The sequence below is a fragment of the Hippocampus comes genome, unplaced genomic scaffold (genome assembly GCF_001891065.2).
Source record: "Hippocampus comes isolate QL1 unplaced genomic scaffold, H_comes_QL1_v1.1 scaffold118, whole genome shotgun sequence".
In the NCBI taxonomy this organism is placed as follows: domain Eukaryota; kingdom Metazoa; phylum Chordata; class Actinopteri; order Syngnathiformes; family Syngnathidae; genus Hippocampus; species Hippocampus comes.
This window is the reverse complement of record NW_017805461.1, coordinates 989,802-1,012,195: the sequence shown is the minus strand read 5'-3', so window position 1 is coordinate 1,012,195 and position 22,394 is coordinate 989,802. Positions and strand designations below refer to the sequence as shown.

Below are 22,394 nucleotides of genomic sequence, written 5' to 3'. Positions count from 1 at the left end.
TAAGTAGAGCTACCACTGTATAATAACACTATACAGTGATCCCTCGCTATTTCGCGGTTAGTTTATCGCGGCTTCAGTGCATCGCGGATTTTTTCAGACATATTCATAAAAAAAAAAAATGAAGTCCGCAAAAAGTCCGGGAGAAGCAGCGAAAGTCAGCAGAACAACAGCGAGTCACATAGAGGAACATACACAGTACTACATGTATGTGTTTACTGTATTTTGTTATTCATACACTAACCTAACCTAACTTATACATGTTTGAATCTATTAGTATACAGCATTAAGTAATGTTAATTACGACAAAATTTATTTCTACATGCATGTATACCATTAAATTTGGCCTTATAAATATTTTTTATACTCATACACATGTACATGTACCTATACGGCGGGGGGTCGCTACTTCGTGGATTTTCGTTTATCGCAGGTGGTTTTGGTCCCCATTAACCGCGATAAACGAGGGATTACTGTACTGCAATCATCAACAGTTGAATAAATGCATGTAAATTTAAGTTTGAACTCCTTGAACTTGATCCTCACATTGCAATCTTTTGTTAATACTGTGACCACGGTAGAATCAAAACACCATCATCCACAGCAGGATGAAGCAGACTAGTTTGTACCTCAATAAGTGACACCTGTTTGGGAAAATCCGCTTTTCTTTTTACATTCAAAAACAAGTAGGTGAAATGTGGACCACCAATGTAAAAAAGCAAAAAACAAAAACACAACAGTGATTGACTTTTACCATGCAAACACTTCACACAATTTCCATTTATTTGCCTGTCAACACACGACCAACATCTAAAATATACCCTCTTGCAAATTCACAGTTACATAAGCATATGATTTGGTTATGAGGCCAATGATATGATGCAGAGTGACCTTCACAACACCATCCTCCGCTCCTCATGACTGCTGTCCACTCTGAGTCCAAGCCATGACCACAAGTCAAATTTTGGGGAGGGGTGCGAGTCAGTGAGCTGAGTGGGTGATCAGATTAGCGTTGCCTGAAGGCTCGACATCTCACACTCATGCTGCTGCTGCTGCACATGGGATGCTCTTTAAAATGATGCTTGGTGAAGATGACTTAACACTCGTGCGTGTATGTTACTGACCATGCATAAATGCACGCATTATTCAAATGCGTTGACAGGTCCAAACTTGCCCCCAAATTAGTGTGGAAATGATCCACAGGAGCAGTTGACTACTTGGGGCCGACTGTGGTGGTGGACCGCGCGGGAGGGGGTAGCGTGGGGGTGCTTTTGGGACTATCATGTGACATAACTGGGTGTATACCTGGCTGCTTTTAATTCCCAAACGCCGCGTGCCTGCTCTAAAATACACACACAAGCAATCCTACACGGAGTGTGAAGTCACGCGTGGATGACACACCGCGACCGCCGCAACACAGCTGGCCTTGAGGGTGGCTAAATACGGCCGTAAATCGTCCCGAAAACCGAGAGGCGCCGACGAAGCCGGTATCATAAAGCACCGCTTTCATCAGCGTTCACTAAATTAATGTGGCCTACGCTGTCCGTCAGTTTTCATGGGCAATGCGGTAGTCGTGAAGCCGGGGAGTTGAAGTCAATGCCGGCGGGTTCACGGAGCCTCACCGAGGGGGCGGAAGCGCCGGCGAACGCTTACCTTCTCGCTCCCAGGGTACTCCCGGGCATGGACAAAACGGAGAAACCACCCTGTCCCTTGTTCCGACACGTCCGAGAGTCGAAGAAAAACTTTGGAAGAAAGGCCGCTCGGACTGTCACGACGCGGAGATTCACCAGTTCGCCCGTAGCCGAACTCCCAGCGACAGCGCCGAGTGAGGAGGCGGCGACGTCACAGCAGGCGGCCAAGAGTTGCGTATGATGTCATCGCGCAAGGTGACGTCAACTCCGAGGAACTTGATTGGTTGAATGACTTTATTATGGGCTAAAATGCTTTCCACCAATTTGTCAATTTTATTACCTCATTTATAGATGCTAAAAGATCTCACTGGCCACAATACAGCCGCGCAAAAAAATTAAGAGATCACCATGTTTTCTTCAATTTCTAGTTCATTTTAATGTCTAGTGCCACTAAAAGTGTACTGTATCAAGTGAATAAGTGACACAAACGAAAACACGTAATGCCTAAAAGCACCGTTTTTGTTGTACAAATTCAATGTCATTTCTATTTATGTAAGAACTTTTGAAGCGATTCTGGTCACGATCAATCTCTTAAATTCAATTCTCATTTTTATTCATTACATTTAAAATTAACATTAAACTGTAGAAACAGAGGTACAGTAGTCTATTATTTTTTTTCCACGGCTGTATTTGTTGAAACAAGCCTTTAGAAATCAGAGGGGAAAATGATGCCTCTACATAGATGGTTAAAGTATTGCACCGGAACAAAATTGAGCAATGTTACCCTTTTAAGGTGGTATATCGATAGATTGATAGATAACTTCAGGATCAAACTACAGTACTTCGAATTTAAAGCACGTTTATTTATTTAGAAATGAACAAATGAAATACACGTTTCTGAATACTTTATGTAGGTACTGATTAAAAGATCACAGTTATGTCTGTAAAACGAAAAGGTATGAAACAAAAAAATCAGTTACAAATATAGATCAAACCCTTTTTTGTTTCTAAAATATAAATCAGATAAATCTAGAATATCTTCATTTGTTATAAACTCATACAAATAGCTAAAAAGCTGAAAAATAAACACTGTGATAAAAGTAATGGCATATTGATCAGTTGGTTCTTTTCTGGATGACTCCTTCCATACTACAAATGCAATGACGCACTCAGTGGAATAAACTGAGTGTGCTGCAATTACAATTTTAACATGCTCTGACATAGCATGAAACTAATAGTTGCAAACAATGCTATTCTGCTTAACCCAAGCAACACAAACATACTAAAACGACAATAAACATGAAACAGAATATGACACAAGGGTAAAATCAAGTCAGAATGTGAAAAGTACCTTCTTTTTTTCGTAGGCCCTGCTAAAAAAAATAAAAATAAATATTAAAACCCAGAAGGTACACTAATTGCATTCATGTACAGTACAACATACAGAAGATTTCCGGAGATCTTTGGAATGAAGTTCTGTAACTATTCAATTTCATTGGATGTAGGCTAAGCAAGAGAATGTTAAAAAAAAAAAAAAAAAGTCACAAATGCGTACTTTCATAATGCACATTTAGCCCCCATATTGCACAACTGTAATTTCTTCTACATCGTATTTAATGTGATTATTATGTCTCTTAAAGTGTTTTTGGCTCTTCTGGTGATAAGAAAAAGGCACAGTATGTTGTGATCCATACAAGACCTCAACAGCACAGGACTGGAGCATCCTCATCAGTGTATTGGTCAAACTTCACATTTGTTTGAATAAAAACAAAAAAGTTCCTTGTATGCGGTCCTTTTCATTTGCCTCTTTCACTCACTTCCCATACACACTCGCCTTACATGCAGAAACATACACACACGCGCGCGCGCGCACACACACACACACACACACACACACACACACACACGCACACACACACACACACATATCCATTAAAACATTCTGAAAATGAAATTGCACATTTGCGCTGCAACGCTATGAACGTCCTTCCTGCTCTCCTGTGCTTTGTGACATGAGTTCATTCCACTGTCACAGACTTTGCTAGGTTTCTGGGGCAGTCAACCTGCAAAGAAGCCAAATAATCTTGGATCATTAACAGTCCAGTTTGTTAATATGGAAACATTGTAGGGCATCAGTCAGTACCGTAATTTCTTAGGCTAATACGCACTCTGACATAAAACGCTCCTGCAAAATCACTCTTCGAAAGCTGATTTTGTATTCATGCATGATGCCCGCCACCAATTTGATGGTATCCCTGTTCAAGAATATAAATATTATCTGCATACTAATTTGATAGATTGGGACTTCTCATGTTCAAACACATTTTTGGGGGGTGTAAAGACAAATTCACTTCCCTTGCTAACAGTTTGGGCTGTCAACACTGAGACAGGAATACCGGTAGGTAGGTACCCAGATACAACATGCCCCTTTTGAGCTACATGCTGATGCTGACACTGCGGTAACAGGTCTAAGTCGTGAGTGTATTTTCATGAATGCTGATAGGACATGATTTGAAATTGACAAGTCAACCTCATGAAAATTGTTTGAGAAAGGAGCAAGTTACGACTTAATTTCAATGTCCATGCATTGCATTGATGGGGACGTCAACCTATCAACACAAAGAAAGGAAAGAAGACCTCGCGATGCGTCGATAAGCAGGGGGCGTTGTAAAAATGCCCAGCTTTTTCCCCACTTGTGACGCCGTCATTTATTTACTTCTGTATTTGACAGCTACAAAGCAGTCAAATATAGTCACAAGCTTGCAGCTGGTGTGATGCATTTAGAGTTTAAAGCTGGTGCCAGGGGTGGCCTAATCCTCTGTACAACAACAATACACCACTTGATTTTGGATGATTTTTTTACAAGAGAAAACAAATGCAGCATATTTGAAAATTATAGTATGCACTTAAGATATGTCATGATAGGTTGAACTTCAGATATCTATGATGAGCATGTTGTGGTTGCTGAGTGTAAGTTGCCCACATATTTCACTTACATCATATCCTCGCAGCACTGCCAGGTGGAAGGACAGTAGTTGCAGTGGGATGACACTGAGGATGCCCTGCAGACAGTCGACAGTACGTGGCAGCTCGATGGTCCGGTAAGCATTCATGGTCACCTCAGTGTCGTCCTGGCAACACAGGATGATGGGCCTCCCCTGAATTGCGGGGTGGGGGGGATAGTCATGAACATCATAAATAGTAGTACGTCTCTTTTGTGTAATGCAATTTAATGATCTTTCAAATAATTTCCCTCTTTGTTCTTGGATTAAGATAAGTGGCTTTATTTAAATCATTGCTGACCCTACAAAAAACTGAATTTATTCAGTCATTCTGCTCTGAATATGGTACTTGGAAGAATTTCCCCCTCTAAAATATTCATAATACAATACAATAAACAATCAGCAATATACAAATTCACTATACAGTAAAGATTTTTTTTTCCACCTGTCCTCTGTTATTTGCTGGAAAAAACTATGTTCTGTTATGATTTAAAATACCAAAAGATGGCGCCAAATCCCTGTTTAAATAGAAATGCGTTAATAAAGTACAGTACTGTACTGTTTAGTGGTACGTTGACTTGTGTTTCAAATCATTTTTCCCATTGAAATGAATGGAAATGCCATTTAAAAAACAAATCCAATCATGATATAATGTGTTTTAAGCACCATGGCCTGTCCCCCTTAAGCTTCTCCCCACACTTGAACATAATTAATTTGCATCTAGAGCCCACAAGATGGTGCCAAGCACTTTTATGTTAAAAAGAAACGGTGATTGGCCAGTGCACAAAAACAGCAAGTAATGAGTGTTCCAGCACATAACTGAGATAAGTTCCCCCCTCAAAATTTGTAAACAGGTACATTAGCCAATTGGTGAATATGCGGTGGCACAGTGCAGTTGCGTCGCCGTCCAAGGCTTTAGCACATTAACTTAACAGGTTGACAATTAAAAAAAAAAAAAAGAAGAACGGAATTAAGTCAACTTCGTGTATATTTGGCAACTTGCATTGGCAAGACCCTCCTTCCTTATCATTACATTGAACATTATTTTTACCACATATGAATGTATGTATCACCATTGTATCATAAGTATTAGTATTAACAGTGGTGTAGAACCAACAATATTAAATTATTGCTGAAATATTTTTATAGTTGTGGCAGGGGATTATTTCACTATTTCACATTACAATAAATTGGCAGTTGATTATTGTCCGGAACGGAATATTATAGTAAATTTGCTGTACACTGTGGATTGTTTCCAAGACCTACCGATCTAGCAGTCACTTGTTGTAGGGCGTTTTGACACTTGGTATAGCAGGCATCCTTCATGATGATCATGATGACGGGCATATGTTTGTCAATGAGCGCCAGAGGTCCATGCTTCAACTCGCCTGCCAGGATGCCCTCCGAGTGCATGTAGGTAATTTCTTTGATTTTCTGTTGATAAGTTCAAAATAAAACTGATTCAAAACTTTCCCCAGAGTTAAGAGGAAAACTGCAGAAGGCACATTGCAGTACACAAAGTTATTTACGATTGTGTGTGTGTGTGTGAGGAAAAATGCAGAAGGCACATATGTGTGTGTGTGTGTGTGTGTGTGTGTGTGTGGGCCTTCTCCTCCTGAGGGCCCCACAGAATACTGACACTTTGAAATTAGATGTTAAAACTGCTGAATTGCTGAAATCTAAAGTAAATTAAAAATAATATGTATTTTCATTATAATTTATTCTTATTTCATGTGATACTGGGATGGATGGAGAACAAACTTACCAGTGCCCCCTCCAGACATGTGGCATAATTGAAACCACGGCCCATGACCAGAAGAGACCTCTGCTGGTACAGCTCTTCAGCAATGATCTTTATTTTCTCATCCAGAGACAATACCTTTTTTATCAGATCTAGGACACACAAATTAGTTGTCATGATGACGTGAAATTGAACTTTTACTTCTATAACCATGAATGGTAGTGAATGACTTGTGAGAGTTGCATGTTCTCCCTGTGCGTGCGTGGGATTTCTCTGGGTATTCCGGTTTCCTCCCACATTCAAAAAACATGCATGGGAAGTTAATGGAATACTCTAAATTGTCCTTTTGTGAGCGCAAATTGTTGTTTGTCTCCATGTGCCCTGCGACTGTTTGGCAACCAGTTCAGGGTGTATCCCGCCTACTGCCCGAAGACAGCTGGGATAGGCTCCAGAATGCCAAGGACCCTCGTAAAGGTAAGCGGATTAGAAAGTGGTTGAATGGTGGATGGATATTTTGGTTCTATTAATAGACACTGATTGATTCTGAATTGCTCCAGATGATGTACATAGCACAGTTGCATGCTGTTATATTGCATGTTTGTATAGTGTTGATTGGTTCAGTAACTGCAACGGATAGTTGGATAGTGGTGGTATTTTGGTCTAAAGATGCAGAGGAGGCACTATGGTCCAGTTTACGGATAGTGAAAATCCACGTATAGTTGGTGGCTATTTTAAATGTTTTTTTTATGGAGGGGGGTTTGTCATCATCATTAGTAATAATAATAATAATAATAATAATAATAATAATAATAATAATATTATTATTATTATTATTATACAGTATTACTATTTTTGTTTGGGGTTCTATGTTTGATTTGTATTCATCTACAGCACTTTGAGCTGCGATTGCTTTTTGTGGTACTTTATTCATAAAGTTGTATTGATTTGTATGGATTGAGTTGGCTAAATCTCGACCGAGGGCCCAGGTAGGAAATTCCCATCCCGGCACTAGTTTCGATAATCAGGCCAAGGTGTACCGCTGCTATATATTGCCTCACTCAATTAAGAGCCCAAACGAGCAGAAACTGCCACTGACCACGAAATGGTCAGAAGAATTAAAAACGATTTTGTCACCTCATATTAGTATTATAATGACGAGTAGTCTCGGTGGGGGTTGTGTTGTTACCGGGGAGCTCTCTGAGGCTGTTGATGATCTCCAGTCTTCTCTTCTGTAAGGACAGTCGGTCCTCACTCATCATAAGGCCAAACATGGTGAGGGCTACAAACTGACTGGTGTATGCCTGGATCACACACAGAGGGGCAAAAAAAACATTTAAATTGCAAAAAAAAAAAAAAAAAAGTTTGATCTCAGTCAAGGTGTCGTAGTTGTACCTTGGTGCTCGCAACTCCAATCTCAGGCCCAGCATTAATGTGGACTCCACAGTCTGTTTCTCTGCAAATGGAGCTTCCCACAGTGTTGGTTATGCCCACTGTTAGGGCACCTCGGTCCTTACAGTAACGCAAAGCCATTAGGGTGTCTGCTGTCTCTCCTGATGGTTGGTGCAAAAGAGTTTAGAGTCTCGAAATATCTTTGGAGGCAACCGTCATGAAAGTTTAGTAGGAGTTATTGGTGATGTCACCTGACTGGCTGATGAAGAAACTAACATCATCTCTGAAAACAGGCGTGTTGCGGTCCAGGAAGTCACTCGCCAACTCCACCATGACAGGCAGCTCCGTCAATTCCTCCAGGATTTGTCTGGTCTGAAAAAATTTGTAGGGAAGCTAGCTGAGCACCGCTTTCACCATAAACATGCAAATTTTCTCACAAATGTTTGTCTATCAAGCTAAACCTACAGCGACTGCAGCATGGAAACTAGTACCACAGCCAATTACGATCAGCCGTCTGCAGCGCTTGATTTCTTTTAGGTGGTCCTTCAATCCTCCAAGAACCACTAAGAAAGAGTTAAATGAGATAGTTGCATGACACATATTCTCACAACTATGTGTCCAATAAACAGGTAGCTCTTAATAATATTTTATGGTTACCAGTATTGGAGTCAAAACAAATGCGGCCTCTCATTGTGTTGACCACTGACTCTGGCTGCTCAAAGATCTCTTTCTGCATGAAGGAATCAAAGTTTCCTGGAAAGTGTAGACAATTGCATTAGAATATGCACCGGTATATCACTTCTATATTTGCAAGTGCTGAACATGTAAATATGGCACAGTAGTATGTGTAATTTTATAGGCTAGATACACCGCTATTCACATTTATTTTATGATGAAATCAATACACATGATCATATTTTATGTCATTAATTCTATTTGGGAAATGAAAGAATCCATCACAATTGCTTCCATTTTACAATTGCAGTGTATTGCAGTGACAATTAAGCTATTCTATTTTATTCTATTCCATTTAAGTTAATTGGATTTTATTGTACCGTATTTTCTATATCGCTTATCCTCAGTAGTATTCTATTCTATTCTAGTCTATACATTGGAAAAAAAAATATGGACAACTTGTACCATCTGTTTTCAGCCAGCAGAGGAAAAGCAAGTATAGGATTTTTAAATTTTTTTTGGGGGGGAGGGGGGCGCATTCATTCCAGGAGGCAACTTTGAAGCTGTCCTTAAATTGTTCGCTTTCAAGTGGCTGTCTGACCTTTCATTATCTGTTGGAGCTCCAATTTTAGGGTTTGGATGGCTCGCACAGGATCTTCACCAGCCTGCCGGTTCATCCTGTGGATGGAAAGTTTCCCTCCTCTCACCACGGCAATATCATCATCCTCCAGGTACAATACTTTGTTAGTATGCTCAATAATGGCACTGTGAGTCATAGGGAAAAAACAGTGTTTAGAAAAGGCAAGAGACAAAAATAGGTGATTCAATTTCGATAACATGTACTGTATACTGTACATCTTATAAATACGGAGACAAGAAGGCACACCGGCATTGTTTTGGATAAAGTTTATCACCGAGTTCTCACCTAGCGTCAGAGGCAAAGTAATACTCCACAGCTCTGCCATCCCCTACAGAGTTAATCGTGCCACCAGCGCGGTTATGGTTGTTCTTTTCCTGGATGTCCTCCTTGAAGAGTGCTGTGGGGTCAGAAATCAGAGGTCAAGGGGTCACCTCAGTGTCTTTGAGTTCCTAATACAGATGTGGACATGACAAACTCTTCTTCCGAAGTCTCTGCTGAAATGTACTTTGCTATGTTGTTATTTTATGGTATGATAAGCAAAGCTGCTTTTGATAAATCAGAATGATGTGTTGAACCTTAATTTGGTCTTTAGATTTTTCTGGAGGGCGTCATCACACACATAAAAAAAGATTGAGGTGTGTGATAACTGGGTGTAGTCTATGTCGTTTGTCATCTACACAGTACAAAGATATTTTGAACAGAGGGCAAGAGGCACTAAAAGTCTTTCTTTACAACCATTAAATTGACACACCCAGGCTTCCTTTGTCATCACCCATGACAACAACAGTAACTGCATTGCACTTTGGACTGGTCTCACTTGCTCCTTTGAGAAACCATAAATCTTTCATGAAACAACAGCTGAGACAATTTTGTCTCTGTGTAGATAAAACAGGCAAATCGAAAGGGCAAAAGGAAATAAAGTTACACGTGTTGTTAATGTATCAGCAATCTTTTTCAGTTCATTTTACTTGAAGCACTTCTTACACTAATAAGCACACTTCATAGGAAGCTTCTGAATAGTTTTCCTGGAGACGCTTCCTGAAAATACTTGGCAGCTCACAAACGTTCACAAGAAAGGATTTTTGAAGAAGGCTTTGCAATGTATTATTGTACAATAGCACCCCAAATTCACAGCAAGATTCCTTCCAAAAGACAGCCTCTGTCGGAAGAGCTAAAGTGCATTTGGCATTCAGTGATTGAGAAACCAACAATGTAGAAGAAGTGACATTTACAGGAATGTTATTAATATTGGGCAGCAATACCATATGTCCTGTGCACTTGGTGTCAGTCACAAGACACACAACTACTCGCATTCATAGCGACGGACATATATGTTTTTGCATAGTGCGAGAAAAGTGACACAGAAAAGCCATATCAGATGTCTGTTATTATTTATCCCTCTATTAAAATGCAAGTTCAGTCTTGTCCAACAGTACATTCCTTTTTTTCCACGTTGCCCAACATTTGAAGTGTTAGTAACTAACTGTGTCGGGTGTTAAAATGCATTTGGTTTTGGTATTTCTACCTTACACTGTCTTTAACGTTAAAACACCAAGGCAAGTACTTAATATAAAACAGATGATGTGAACTCAAGTTTCCAAATTCATTTACATCTTTGTGATACAAAAAAAAAAAAGATTTATATACAGCTCCACGTTGCTGATGAAAGTTACTCAACTGCAAGATTGTAATTGTGGTCATACTCAATATATTTTATATTTTAATACATTCTTGTCTTAGATGTCTTGTGTACATTTATAATGTAGTACATGTTATGTATGTGATTGGCGTGTGCTATGGCTGTTATGGGTGTACCAAAATGACATTGATTAGTGTGATTTGCGGAAGAGTATCAGTAATAAAAGAGGTAGGCACTTTCTTAGTATTACACCTCTTACCGTACTTGAGGAAACAGCCATTACTGTAATTGGAAGTGGGGAGCCATGAGGCAGATGGTAATTGCAATTAGGCAGCAAAAGTGAGGAAGCCTACTTACCACCCTTGTACTGGACAGGAATGTGTTCAGTTGACAGCTCGTGTTCGCTTCGTACGCCAATAAGCAACGGACTTCCTCTTCTGATCACATTGAGGAGGTGGGAGAAACGGTAAGTTCATGGTTGATAAGTTCACAACAATTTAAGATGCTGTACAGTGTTGACACGTTTTGGTTAGAGGGATACTGATGCACTCTCACAATCCTGTTCAATTTTTATTCGTCTTCACAAGAAGTCTCATGAATAAATGTGAATGACTACATCACAGCTTCTCTCCTTACTCCCGCAAATATTTTCAACATCGCAATGCTTGAACACGATCCCACAGATTTGATTGCCTACTATAGGGGTGCCCATTACGTCGATTGCGGTTGACCAGTAGATCGCGGACTGGTCCCAAGTCGATCGCGAGGGGTGTAGAGGAGAAAAAAAAAAACAAACAACCATTTGTGTCTTTGTGCATGTTAGTAATATATTTTTTGTGTTAATGTAGACTGCACCCTAATCATCCTATCAGTCTCGTTTTACAAAAAGTATTAAAAAAAATAAATAAAGCAGGTAAATCTTTAACCTATAGTGGCGAGTGACCTGCATCACCGGAAGTTGTTAGCGCTCAGCAGTCTGCAGTTGCAGCTTGTGATCATAGCTGTTGCGCTATATCTTTCATCTTTATCATTATTCTCATTCAGAGTTGGTTTCATGTACAATTCACGGAGGGCATGGGCAAAGAATAGGAATCTAGAGGACCGAGAGAAGCACTTTAAAACTGTACATGCGAGCTACGATAGTTAACAGGCTGCAAAAGTGTGTCGCATGCCTCCGTGTCAGGCTGTTGCTCATCATGGCGTGCGTGTGTGTGCGCGTGCGCGGTAACGGGTCGATCGCGGGAAGTTTGTTGATCGAAAAGTCGATCTTTGGTCCAAAAAGTTTGGGCACCCTTGGCCTACTACTTCATTTGAGTTTCTGATTGGAGATGGAGGCAACTAAAGCGCAACAACATTTGAAAGGTTTGTTTGACTTAATCAAACAAAAGATTTCAATCAAACCTCTTCATGCCAAGCAGGTTATTCAGAGAGAAATACTGAGGGCCTCTCCTTCGCACAAACATTATTTGTATGGCTGGATCTCTCTTTTCTCTCCAAGTTAAGTTTTCTCTGGGGCTCGGCTCCAGTGACGCAAGGCCACTGGTTGTCTTAAGGGGCGTGGGGCTTGAAGTAAGGCTTGCAAACAGAAACATGTGGTCGCTATCCAGTACAATATTTACCCTGAGGGAGGGAAAAGACAAGAGAAAGAGGGGAAGCAAATGGACGAGAGAAAAGTGAGACGTGTGAGTAGGGAGACAGTGGCGTAAGATAAAGTCAAAACAAGAGCAACCGAAAAGTCATGAAAGCTGATCCTTTTGGACTACAACAACAATAGCCCAGTGTCAGTATACAAATATTCTTGCATTCATACTCGCTGTTAAAACATATTTGTATCAACTATGCTCTCTCTTTGGCGAATTACCTCTGGACAATTGAAATTCTACTTGACTTTTCTTGTATTTTTAAAGTGAGATACGCCAAACTAAGAAATGAATTAGAGAACAAACGCTAATAGGACATCGCAGCATGCCATAGCGATCCCTGGACACCATGCAAACATAGGGATGACATGACATCATTGCTGCCTAAAGCTGCTTTCTTTTCCAAGTCTAATGTTAAGACACAGAACCCTTGTGTTTGGCATGTGGAAAGTAAAGGCTGCTCAAACAAAAACGCTCTTCATGCTGGTAAACAGGCGGAGGAGTAGTCCTAATAAAAACTAGCAAAGGCTGGTTTCATCAGATCTCGTGTTAATAATTATTATGATAATGGTGATTGGACTTATGTAATGCCACGGGATCTAATGATGTATGGGCGCTGTTGATAAGATGAAATGCTGAAAAAAGTCAGTATGCTAAAGTGGGTTTAAAAAACCCCCGCTTTCTTCACATTTGCTTAGTCAGTATGACTTCACAACAGTACATGATAAAAATGATCATTAAAAGTAAAAAAAAATAAATTGACTCTTGCCCCTTGTGCCTCTTTGATAGAAAAGAAACCACTGCTTCCAAGGAAAAAAAAACACCTCTCATCGGCAAAAGGCGTGACTTAAGAGGCTTCAGTAATTTGTCGTGCATGTATATGCACAGTCATCGTGGGCGCAACCGCGGGGGCTCATAAAAAATTAAAATCACAAGCTGATAACGTTTAGTGTTACGGTAAAAAGCCATTGTGAATAAGGTGCTTTTCTGGAGTAAAAGGTCTATAGCGCTAGCAGGACAGATTTTTTTTCCACAGGACATATTCAAAAACTTCCCCTGAAGGATTGGAAATTATGAATATTTCACAGCATAGCACATCGATACCTAGCTACTGTGCAAATATCCCCCCCGGGGGACTGCATGAGAATGACTTTAGAGCAACGTGACTGGAGATTATATACACAACTACAGAAGAACAATAGATGAATTGGATGATAAGAAATTTTGTTGCTGGTTCAAGGTCATAGCAACACTGGTTACTGGCCATATATCTCATTTTATGTGCATTTGCACCCTCTTTTTTTTTTTTTTTATTAATTCCGCTTTGCTCATGCAGTCATTTGCCTCTCCCTGTTCTATAAGGGATAAAATGGAGCAGGAAATATATAAAGTCAAATAAAACGTAGGGAGTGATAAACCAGGAGTCATGCTGGCAAGGTCTGAAACAGGAAACTGTCGGATAATGAGTCACAGAAACGCAGGCAGATGGCCAGCTACGCAGAGGCTGCCAAAGAAATAAGGAGGTCAGGCCTCAGCGAGAAGGAGACCAAAGGCGAGAGAAGAGGGGCCAGGAGGGAGGACGGTGCAAAGCTCAGGAGAAAGAAGGGAGGCCATGCGCAGGAGGGAGAAGGAGGTCGAAGGCCCATATGAAAGAGGCCAGGCTGGGCAGCAGAAGGAATAAACCACTGCATCCTATCTGTCAGGGCCTTAAGCGAATGACACATGCAGTCGCATGTGATTTGAGAAGCATTTACACAATTAGAAACAGTACATGAAAATTATAGCACGCACAAAACAACCTTATCGCATAATTGCTAAAACAAAGACCACTGAGTATGTGAAAGGGCAACGATGAATCAGATGGATGATTGCTTCACAGGGATGACTCAGCTCAATCTCGTGTATCCCCTGGACCATATGTTCAAGACCACACAGCGAAAGGTCTGAGTATGCGTTTGTGTGTGTTAGCGTGAAAACTAACCTGGCAACCACGGCCTCTCCAGGGAAATGGCGACTTTTAAAAACCAGAGCAAAGGCCCCCTCCTGAGACAAAAGGAAGAGAAAACTCACGAGTTTGAAGTTACTCAATATTTTCAATCATTCATCATCAAGTTTCTGATGTACAGTACAGTATTCCTAATTTGGGCACAGTGACCCAAAAATGTTTCCCCAAAAGAGTTATGGTGAAATAATGGGAAAGACATGGGGTCTTTGTTGGAGGTAAAAGAGAACCAGGACTTCTATTGCGCAACATCTGCTGTGTTTCGAAAGCACTGTGGTGGATAGACGTCGAACTGGCTGAGTATGCGTGGATATGTGGTTTGGACAGCGAGGGGCGGGTCGGGTATGTTTTGTCATGGTCATATGGCAGTCTGTGGGTTCTCACTGTCTGGTTCACATTACTCCACAAAACAAAGTTGTGCAAAAGGCATCAATGTACAACCCGCTCACACCCAAAATTCATACAGTGGAAAATAAACTCTTGATCTACCAAATCATCTACAGCAAGTGATGATGCTATCCGTGATGCTTTCAGTGCGGTCACCACGGAGACCGTTCTGTGATGGTCCACTGTGTTTTAAACAGACAGGAAATTGAAATGTACGGTAGAATGACTAATGGGTGGGACCAAACAAAAACACACTTCGTGAAACCTAGAGACACTGTGACGTCACTTGTGAGGGGCCATAATTCAGGATTACCACTCATATACACGAATGAAGCGCTCTCATGGATACTGCTGAAACACTCTCTGACAATATTTGGATTTTTTTTTTGCACAATTTTGCCCCACTCACATACACAAGTCAACACACACACACACACACACACACACACACACACACACACACACACACACACACACACACACACACACACACACACGCACACGCGCACACACGCACACACACACACACACACACGCACGCTACTAAAACACTCACATACTGCTGAAACACACACTCTTTTTTTTCTCAAATAAAGTCATCACACACAGACAACTGAATGTTTTTTTTTCCTCACATTCAATAGTGAGATGTTCTCACAACTACTAAAACACTCTGATGTACACAATTGAAATTCAATTAAACACAAGGTCTGATAAACACTCACATTTACTAGTGAAATTCTCACACACACTACTGAAACACTCTTACGCACAACTCAAACAAGTCTCACACTCAACTCTTATTTTTTGGGTCACTTACTAGTCAAAATCTCTTACGGACACAAGTAAACACTCTTACACAAGTAAAATGCTCTCATTCACACCTGCGTTTAGTATATTTGTGTTAGCGGATTTTAATAAATTCTGCGAAAATATTTTTAGCCTCATACAGACAAGGTAAACACTCCTACATTAATGAAAAGCTCATCCTTTGCTGAAATCCTTTTCACACATGCATTCCCTATACAGGTATACTGAAGTACGCATCGCAGTAGCACGCCTGAGCGTATTCCACTTGTATATGTAAGTGCTTTTCACTTATGTTTATAAAAGCATTTCACTAATGTGGGAGAGCGTTTCATTTGTGAATGCCATATTCAACATCATTCAAATGTGCATTTGATTAGTGTGTATTATTTCCCTGACAGCTCCTCATATCGTCACCTGTCGGTGTGCAACCAGATAAAAAAAGTCCACCTCACAACACAAAGACAGGGAATAACGACCACAATGAAGTAAATGCCACTCACCAGCTGATGAATGACCCTCTCCACCAGCGTGGAGAAACTGATGCTGTCAAATTCCCGATTGTCGTAAATGTATTTGATCAACTTCGGGATCACTTCTGTGTCTGTCTCGGACTCAAACGCATATCCCTTGGTGATCTGAGGATGTTAAGAGGCATGATATACATTTGTTTTTTTTTGGGGGGGGGTGGGGGGGGGGGGATAAAGATCACTGAAATGGACAGCAACCATACAGTATATTATTTATTCGGGCAACATGAGCCTGACATTAAGAGCACTATTTTCATGCCCAGTCTAATGGCGTAATTTTGAACGATTCAGTGGGTTTGATGCCCGCTGTTCACATATTTATTAATAAAACACATTGCGTTAGACCAGCTGCAACTACAGCATCAGCAACACTTTTTTTGTTGTTGATATTTTATCAAATTGGCTCTGTAAACACATTATGTATTTAATAAAATACGCATGTAATGTTAAGATGCAGTACAGGCAAATCACTGCCCCGAATAATACTGAGAAGTGGTTTGAATATTTAATTTTTTTTCCCAGATGAAAGTAAAACATGCATTTACTGTTGATCGGAGTCTAATTGATTACTGCGTGTTAGATCTTGGAAATAATGGACATTGTGGATACATGGGAGATTTCTACATCTTAAATATGCCCCCATAAAACATGAACTTACCAGATAGGACTTCAGCTCCTTGTAGTTGGTGATGATGCCATTGTGGATTACAACAAACTCTGGTGGCGAGATTGAGATTAAAACATTTAGCTACCATGGCTACAGGTTTAAAAGACAGTCTGAGATGAGCAGTGAGATAAGACCGACGATACTGCAATGCTCAGTTTTGACTGACAGGCCAAGGGTGCTAATCATTCATTGAATAATATGCTTGTTGGTGCGGTTGTGGTTTGCAATGTTGTACAACCACTTTCATTTACCTGACTGAGCTACATGTCACCGGCATTATGTAGTTAAAAGAGTAATTCAAAACCAATTTAAAATGAGAGGTTACAACCTAATTATCCACCCAATTGTTGTTATATTGATTACCAAGTATGTTCCCTTAACTGGCTACCCCACCTATGCATTGTGGCACACTCCCGGTAAACACAACGCTCTAAATACAATCAAGAATGTGGTTGCACATATACACTATACAAGAACATTTTTTTTGGGGGGGGTTTCAGAATTTACCATTATCATCGTCAGAGCGATGAGGGTGGCTATTGAGCGCGCTCGGCTCTCCGTGTGTGGCCCAACGAGTGTGGGCGATGCCAAAGTGTGTACACAGTTCCTCTTCCAGGTCCAGGGAGTCCTTCTCTGGAGAACCCAACAAATAATACAATCTCTTTTACTGATATGGACGCAGTGTCAGTAGACCCACATAAGCAACCAGAGACAGGATGCCTCATCACCTGTAATAAATGATTTGAACTTACTGTGAAGCTCCTCATCCAACGCCTTGACCTTTCCTCTCTTTTTGATCAAACAGATGGTTTTGCCATTAATGCCAGAGGTTTCCTTGGTTTTTCCATCCACAGCAATGCCTGTGAACAAACAGTAGACAACATCAACATCAAATACTTTTAACAGGCCGTACGGCAAAGAACACCCAGGTTCAGCTTTGATAAGCAAGGGAGTAAACTTGTCACATCTCCAGCAAAGTAAATTATGAGGGCAGCTAAAAGGCATGGTCTATGATTGTACATAGTCATTAATTTCGTAATACGTACCTCACAATACTTCATAGAAAGTGACTGACTGGCTGAAAAAAAACATCCATCAAGGAGTGTTTATAGTACTTGCGGAACAGCTGTAAGACGACATCGGCTTCATCCTGTTCAAAGCGGATGAGCAAACATAAAGCACAAATTTGCAGTGCCGTGTGTTCCTTTGCATTTATTCATGAATTGACCATTGGTGATCATCATGAGCCAAATGACAAGAGGTTGGTGCTTTCAAATTCAAATTGTCAATCTCATATGTTCATGTATATTCATGCTAACTAGCTGCGAGGCAATCGCAGAGTTAAGTCGAAATGGTCACTGCTGAAGTTTTTGCATTGAATATTTGTGGATAAGGATAATTGAAAGACAGCAGCACTCCCAGGCCAAACGATATGAAATAACCTTGATTATGAATACCAGAGGGTTTTCCTCCAAAAAAGCCTTGTAGATTAGAGATGAAAGAAGGATCAAAAACAAATTCCACCATTCCAACTATTAAGGTCCTTTCATCTGCATATGCATTTTTAAACTGCAGGAGGAAGCGTGAGGAATGGAAGTGTTCATGCAACATCAAGGAGACCAGGTAATCTCCACATGGGAATCACAAATTGGAACTTGCAAATGATTTCTGATACCACCGACCCACAGTGTCAGCGTCTCGAAAACACCACTTTCTGACTGCTGGATGGCCACAGTCATCTGAACTCTTCCAAATTCCAGTTCAATGGTACCTTGAGCTACAAGCCTAATTCTTTCCATGAACATGCTCATAACTTAAAATACTCGCATCTCACATATTCTTGCTCCACTCGCCACCTAGGGATAGTGTAATACAGAGACACACGTGAATTGAGTAAGCTGCAATAATATTACATGTTCGTTGCAGAGTGTCAAGAATATATGCCTGTGAATATGATTATAGTATCAGTCTACATGTGTTGCTCCACCCTTTGTGTTCAAATATATATCACATATGCTATTTATTATTCTGTCCATGGCTTTCTGCATTCTTTGTCAGCATTTAGCCAAACGGTCATATTTAAATGCTAAGTGGTTGTTTTGCATGGACTACTTAACTGTAATTCTCGTTGTTTTACATTTAGTTTGACAGACACTAGGAGTGGCAAAGGAATTGCACCTATAAGGGCTATAATAGCTTGTCACTGCGGTGGAATCCTAAACATCTTTGGACCCTACGCTTAACTTTTGCATCTTGGCAACATACCTGTGCCGTTTTTACCCTGAAGAGTTGGTTACATTAGAATCTGACATAAAGTCTTTTGGGGTTAATCGATGTAGATTCCACATGGAGTTTGACTGCAAGTTTATGTCTATTTCAGATTAAATATCTATTTTCTATGGCCTAACTCTGTCACATAGGAGTATTGTAATTATTATTTGCTTATATATCGAAATACTTTACATCTTGTTCCTCTTGCTTTATATACATTGACCATGCCTTTTAGCTGCCCTCATAATTTACTTTGCTGGAGATGTGATAAAGTTACTCCCTTGCTATTATCAATGTGTATGTGTGTGTGCGTGTGTGCGAGTGTGTGTGTGTGTGTGTGTGTGTGTGTGTGTGTGTGTGTGTGTGTGTGTGTGCGTGCACGCACGCATTTATGCGTGCGTCCATGCATGCATGTGTGTGTGCGTGGCAGCCGTCTTACCTGCTGAATCGTAGCCTCTGTACTCGAGTCTCTGCAGTCCCTTCACCAATGTCTCAAATATCTCCTTCCTGGTGCGGGGCACTTGATGGTTTAGGTAAGCAAAAATCCCTTTCAGGAACAGAGAGAAGCAATGTTAAAAAGAACTGCTTAACTATTTTGGAGCTATACGTCAATAATCTAATGTCACATGGTAGAGCGAGCGGCGGGTGGAGCCTGGGATGCCAAAATGTCTCATAAATATTGATGAAATCACTGCAAAAAGAAAACTACATTATATTTTAATTGATAGTCTTATCAAAAGAAGCGCTGTTATGATTCACTTTTTACATAGGCCCCCAGAAGGATTTTATCTACCTCAGGAACCATAGAACAGTTTTTTTCAAACTCAACATTTTTTTTTTTTGTTGAATATTTCAACATCTATCCATTTTCAACACCACTTATCCTGAACAGGGTCAGTTGCTGCAGCCTATGCCAGTTGACCTCGGGTGGAAGGCAGACTACACCCTGAACTGGTCACCAATCAGTCGCAGGGCACATACAGAGACAAACGACCACTCACACCCACATGCACACCATCACTAAATGGGAACTGATCACGCGCTGCCCGCAAACGAGTCCTGCGTGTGCACCATGCAACCCTAAATAGACATTAATATTGAAAACCAATTTGGTGATCAATATTATTTACCACGCAGGAGTAAGCGAAACCTATTCAAACGGCTATATAATTAGTAACCGCAGATAGTTGTAACTTTCGAAAGGCCTGGAAGTGAAAATTGGATTTTTTTTTTTTTTTTTTGGTCAATGCAGTACACAGATGTGGAGGGCCCCATGACTGGGTAAGCCTTGGGCTACCAAATGACTACCTATGGCTTCGGCTACACATGCTTGTGCATGCATCTGAATGGGTGAATGCATAGAGGATTGTGAAGACATGTTTGGTGAATATCCACACTCACAAGACTCTTCACAACTTAATGAGATGTGATAAAAATGTAGAGCTGTATAACCCTTTACTAAGTAAAATGTATTGGATTTTTGTGGACAGTATTGACCAACACTATCAGAGGTGTTAATTATCTCTGTGCTGTTGTCTTTGAAAGGTAACAGGATTAAAACTTCCCTTGTTAGTATGACCTTTGGAGAGACCTCAACACAGATTCTAGGATTTTTTTTTTTTTCCTCTGGGAAACTGGGCCTTTTTTAACCTCTCATTCTCCGTGCACAACTGGCCGTCTGTCTAATAAAGGGGTGTCAAACTCTTTTTCATTGTGGGCCACATCGTAGTTGTGGTTTCCTTCAGACTAAAAACAACATATATGTGTAATCACCATCATCATAGTATGATACAGTATATACTGGAGACAATTTCCCCTGCGGTTGATTGTTGTTGTCTACAAATATACAGTATGTTTAGCAATACATTGAATTTTAAATCAAAGAAGAAAGAAAGGAAAAGAAAGAGGAAGAAAAAAGTGACAACGAAATTGTTGAGTAAAAAAATACATGGGTAAGGTATTAGGTGAAAATAAATGTGAATTTCCATGACAGATTTTCTTCTTCTGCAGCAAGAAAGATAAAGGAAGCACACTGTATTTACTTTCGTGAGCCAAATTAAATGAGGTCCAGACCTTGAATCCAGTCAAATGTGTTGGCTCACATGTGCTAAATGCAGTTAATTATTCAGAAAACCTTTCAGTACGGTGTAGGGCAATTCTCCACGACTACAAGTTACATCCACATAAACATTGGAAGAGTTACCTCTCTGAGGTATCAATCAAACCTGAACATTATTATCTTTGTGCGCTTTTATTCACTCTCCTTAGAACATTGTTGTCTGTGAGTATGTGCGTGTGTTATTGTATTTAAAACGATACAAACAATATTGACATACAGTATTACAAACAAAATATATCATATCCTCTTTTGGGGAACTACGTTTTAAAATATAAAATTGGCTGTGCTTCTCCATCAACAGGCCTTTGTCTATGCGTTCCTGCCAAGTTACGCCCCCCCTCCCACACACACACACACACACACACACACACACACACACACACACACACACACACACACACACACACACACACACAGATAGACACACGTATACATGCTGCCTATAGGGAAAGTAGACATAGTAAGTAGTGTTCAAGCAGCCAGTTAAGCAGGTTGTGGAGAAGGTTGAGGGGGGGTAAAAAATTGGTTAACGATTGACTTTAGGTTGTAAACGTCGTGCCGCTGAGTTATTACACTAGAGATTGTCATAATCCGGACCACTTCATCGCTTTGCAAAGTATTCCCAAATCACGAAACAATATTCACGTAGCTCTATAATGCATCTGCAGCGAGGCTTGTTAAAACTGGAGTAAGTAGCCTGGTGGTGGCGGGGGGGAACACAAGACACGTTGCAGCTCAGAGTAGTTACAGAGCCAGAAAAAAAAAATACAGTAAATTAAGGTCTCAACGTTAACAGGGCTTCTTTGATCTGAAACGTCTTGGCAATACAGACACAGAATTGAATACACATCCACAAGTCAATGTAAGCCCCTCAACTGTAAATTGTGATTTGTGCGTGTAAAGCGCTACAACTCCAAGAACACGTAGAATAAAATGAAGTCAGAGGAAAAAATGCAACACTTACCGCACATGGCTCGAGCCTTGAAAAGTGGGTTTGTAGGGAAAAAAATGGAGGTTTATTTTCAGTGGGAGTAGGATGATGATGCTTCTCTCGCTCTAAGTATGCGCACGGTAAACTGGCAGTGAGCATTTAAACGGTGTTTCCTGGTGAGGCAGCGGGCGTCCCCACCCCTATTGACGCCTCCCAAGTCCTCTCGAATCCACATCTGTCACATCACGCGACACACGTAGGCCAACTTGTGTAGACAGCAATCACGGAATATCAACTCAGTTTGAACTGCTCAACATCTCACTACT

The 22,394-nt window shown here is 40.6% G+C and overlaps 2 protein-coding genes across 5 annotated transcripts in view; both read right to left on the bottom strand.

Annotated features, from left to right (window-relative positions):
- The window catches only part of mapk9 (mitogen-activated protein kinase 9), a 29,867-nt gene extending 27,989 nt beyond the window's left edge, over positions 1-1,878 (bottom strand). The window contains exon 1 of one of the 2 annotated variants that reach the window (XM_019874780.1): positions 1,651-1,878. The gene's annotated coding sequence lies outside the window, so the exon portion shown is untranslated. The remainder of the gene's footprint in view (positions 1-1,650) is intronic. The other variant, XM_019874781.1, reaches the window with a different exon arrangement.
- Positions 1,879-2,518: 640 nt separating this feature from the next.
- gfpt2 (glutamine-fructose-6-phosphate transaminase 2) overlaps positions 2,519-22,394 on the bottom strand; it is a 25,522-nt gene continuing 5,646 nt past the window's right edge. For 2 of the 3 annotated variants that reach the window (XM_019874777.1, XM_019874779.1), the window contains exons 2-19: positions 19,458-19,565; positions 17,500-17,607; positions 17,255-17,380; positions 16,739-16,797; positions 16,054-16,188; positions 14,336-14,397; positions 11,072-11,151; positions 9,361-9,472; positions 9,037-9,200; positions 8,418-8,513; positions 8,226-8,323; positions 8,012-8,132; positions 7,764-7,921; positions 7,558-7,672; positions 6,396-6,523; positions 5,897-6,064; positions 4,625-4,786; positions 2,519-3,691 (exon numbers count right to left, since the gene is read on the bottom strand). In XM_019874777.1, the coding sequence (XP_019730336.1) occupies positions 3,647-3,691; positions 4,625-4,786; positions 5,897-6,064; positions 6,396-6,523; positions 7,558-7,672; positions 7,764-7,921; positions 8,012-8,132; positions 8,226-8,323; positions 8,418-8,513; positions 9,037-9,200; positions 9,361-9,472; positions 11,072-11,151; positions 14,336-14,397; positions 16,054-16,188; positions 16,739-16,797; positions 17,255-17,380; positions 17,500-17,607; positions 19,458-19,565 (2,045 nt within the window). In that variant the 3' untranslated portion in view covers positions 2,519-3,646. Of the gene's footprint in view, positions 3,692-4,624; positions 4,787-5,896; positions 6,065-6,395; positions 6,524-7,557; positions 7,673-7,763; positions 7,922-8,011; positions 8,133-8,225; positions 8,324-8,417; positions 8,514-9,036; positions 9,201-9,360; positions 9,473-11,071; positions 11,152-14,335; positions 14,398-16,053; positions 16,189-16,738; positions 16,798-17,254; positions 17,381-17,499; positions 17,608-19,457; positions 19,566-22,101; positions 22,332-22,394 lie in introns of those variants that run through there. The other variant, XM_019874778.1, reaches the window with a different exon arrangement.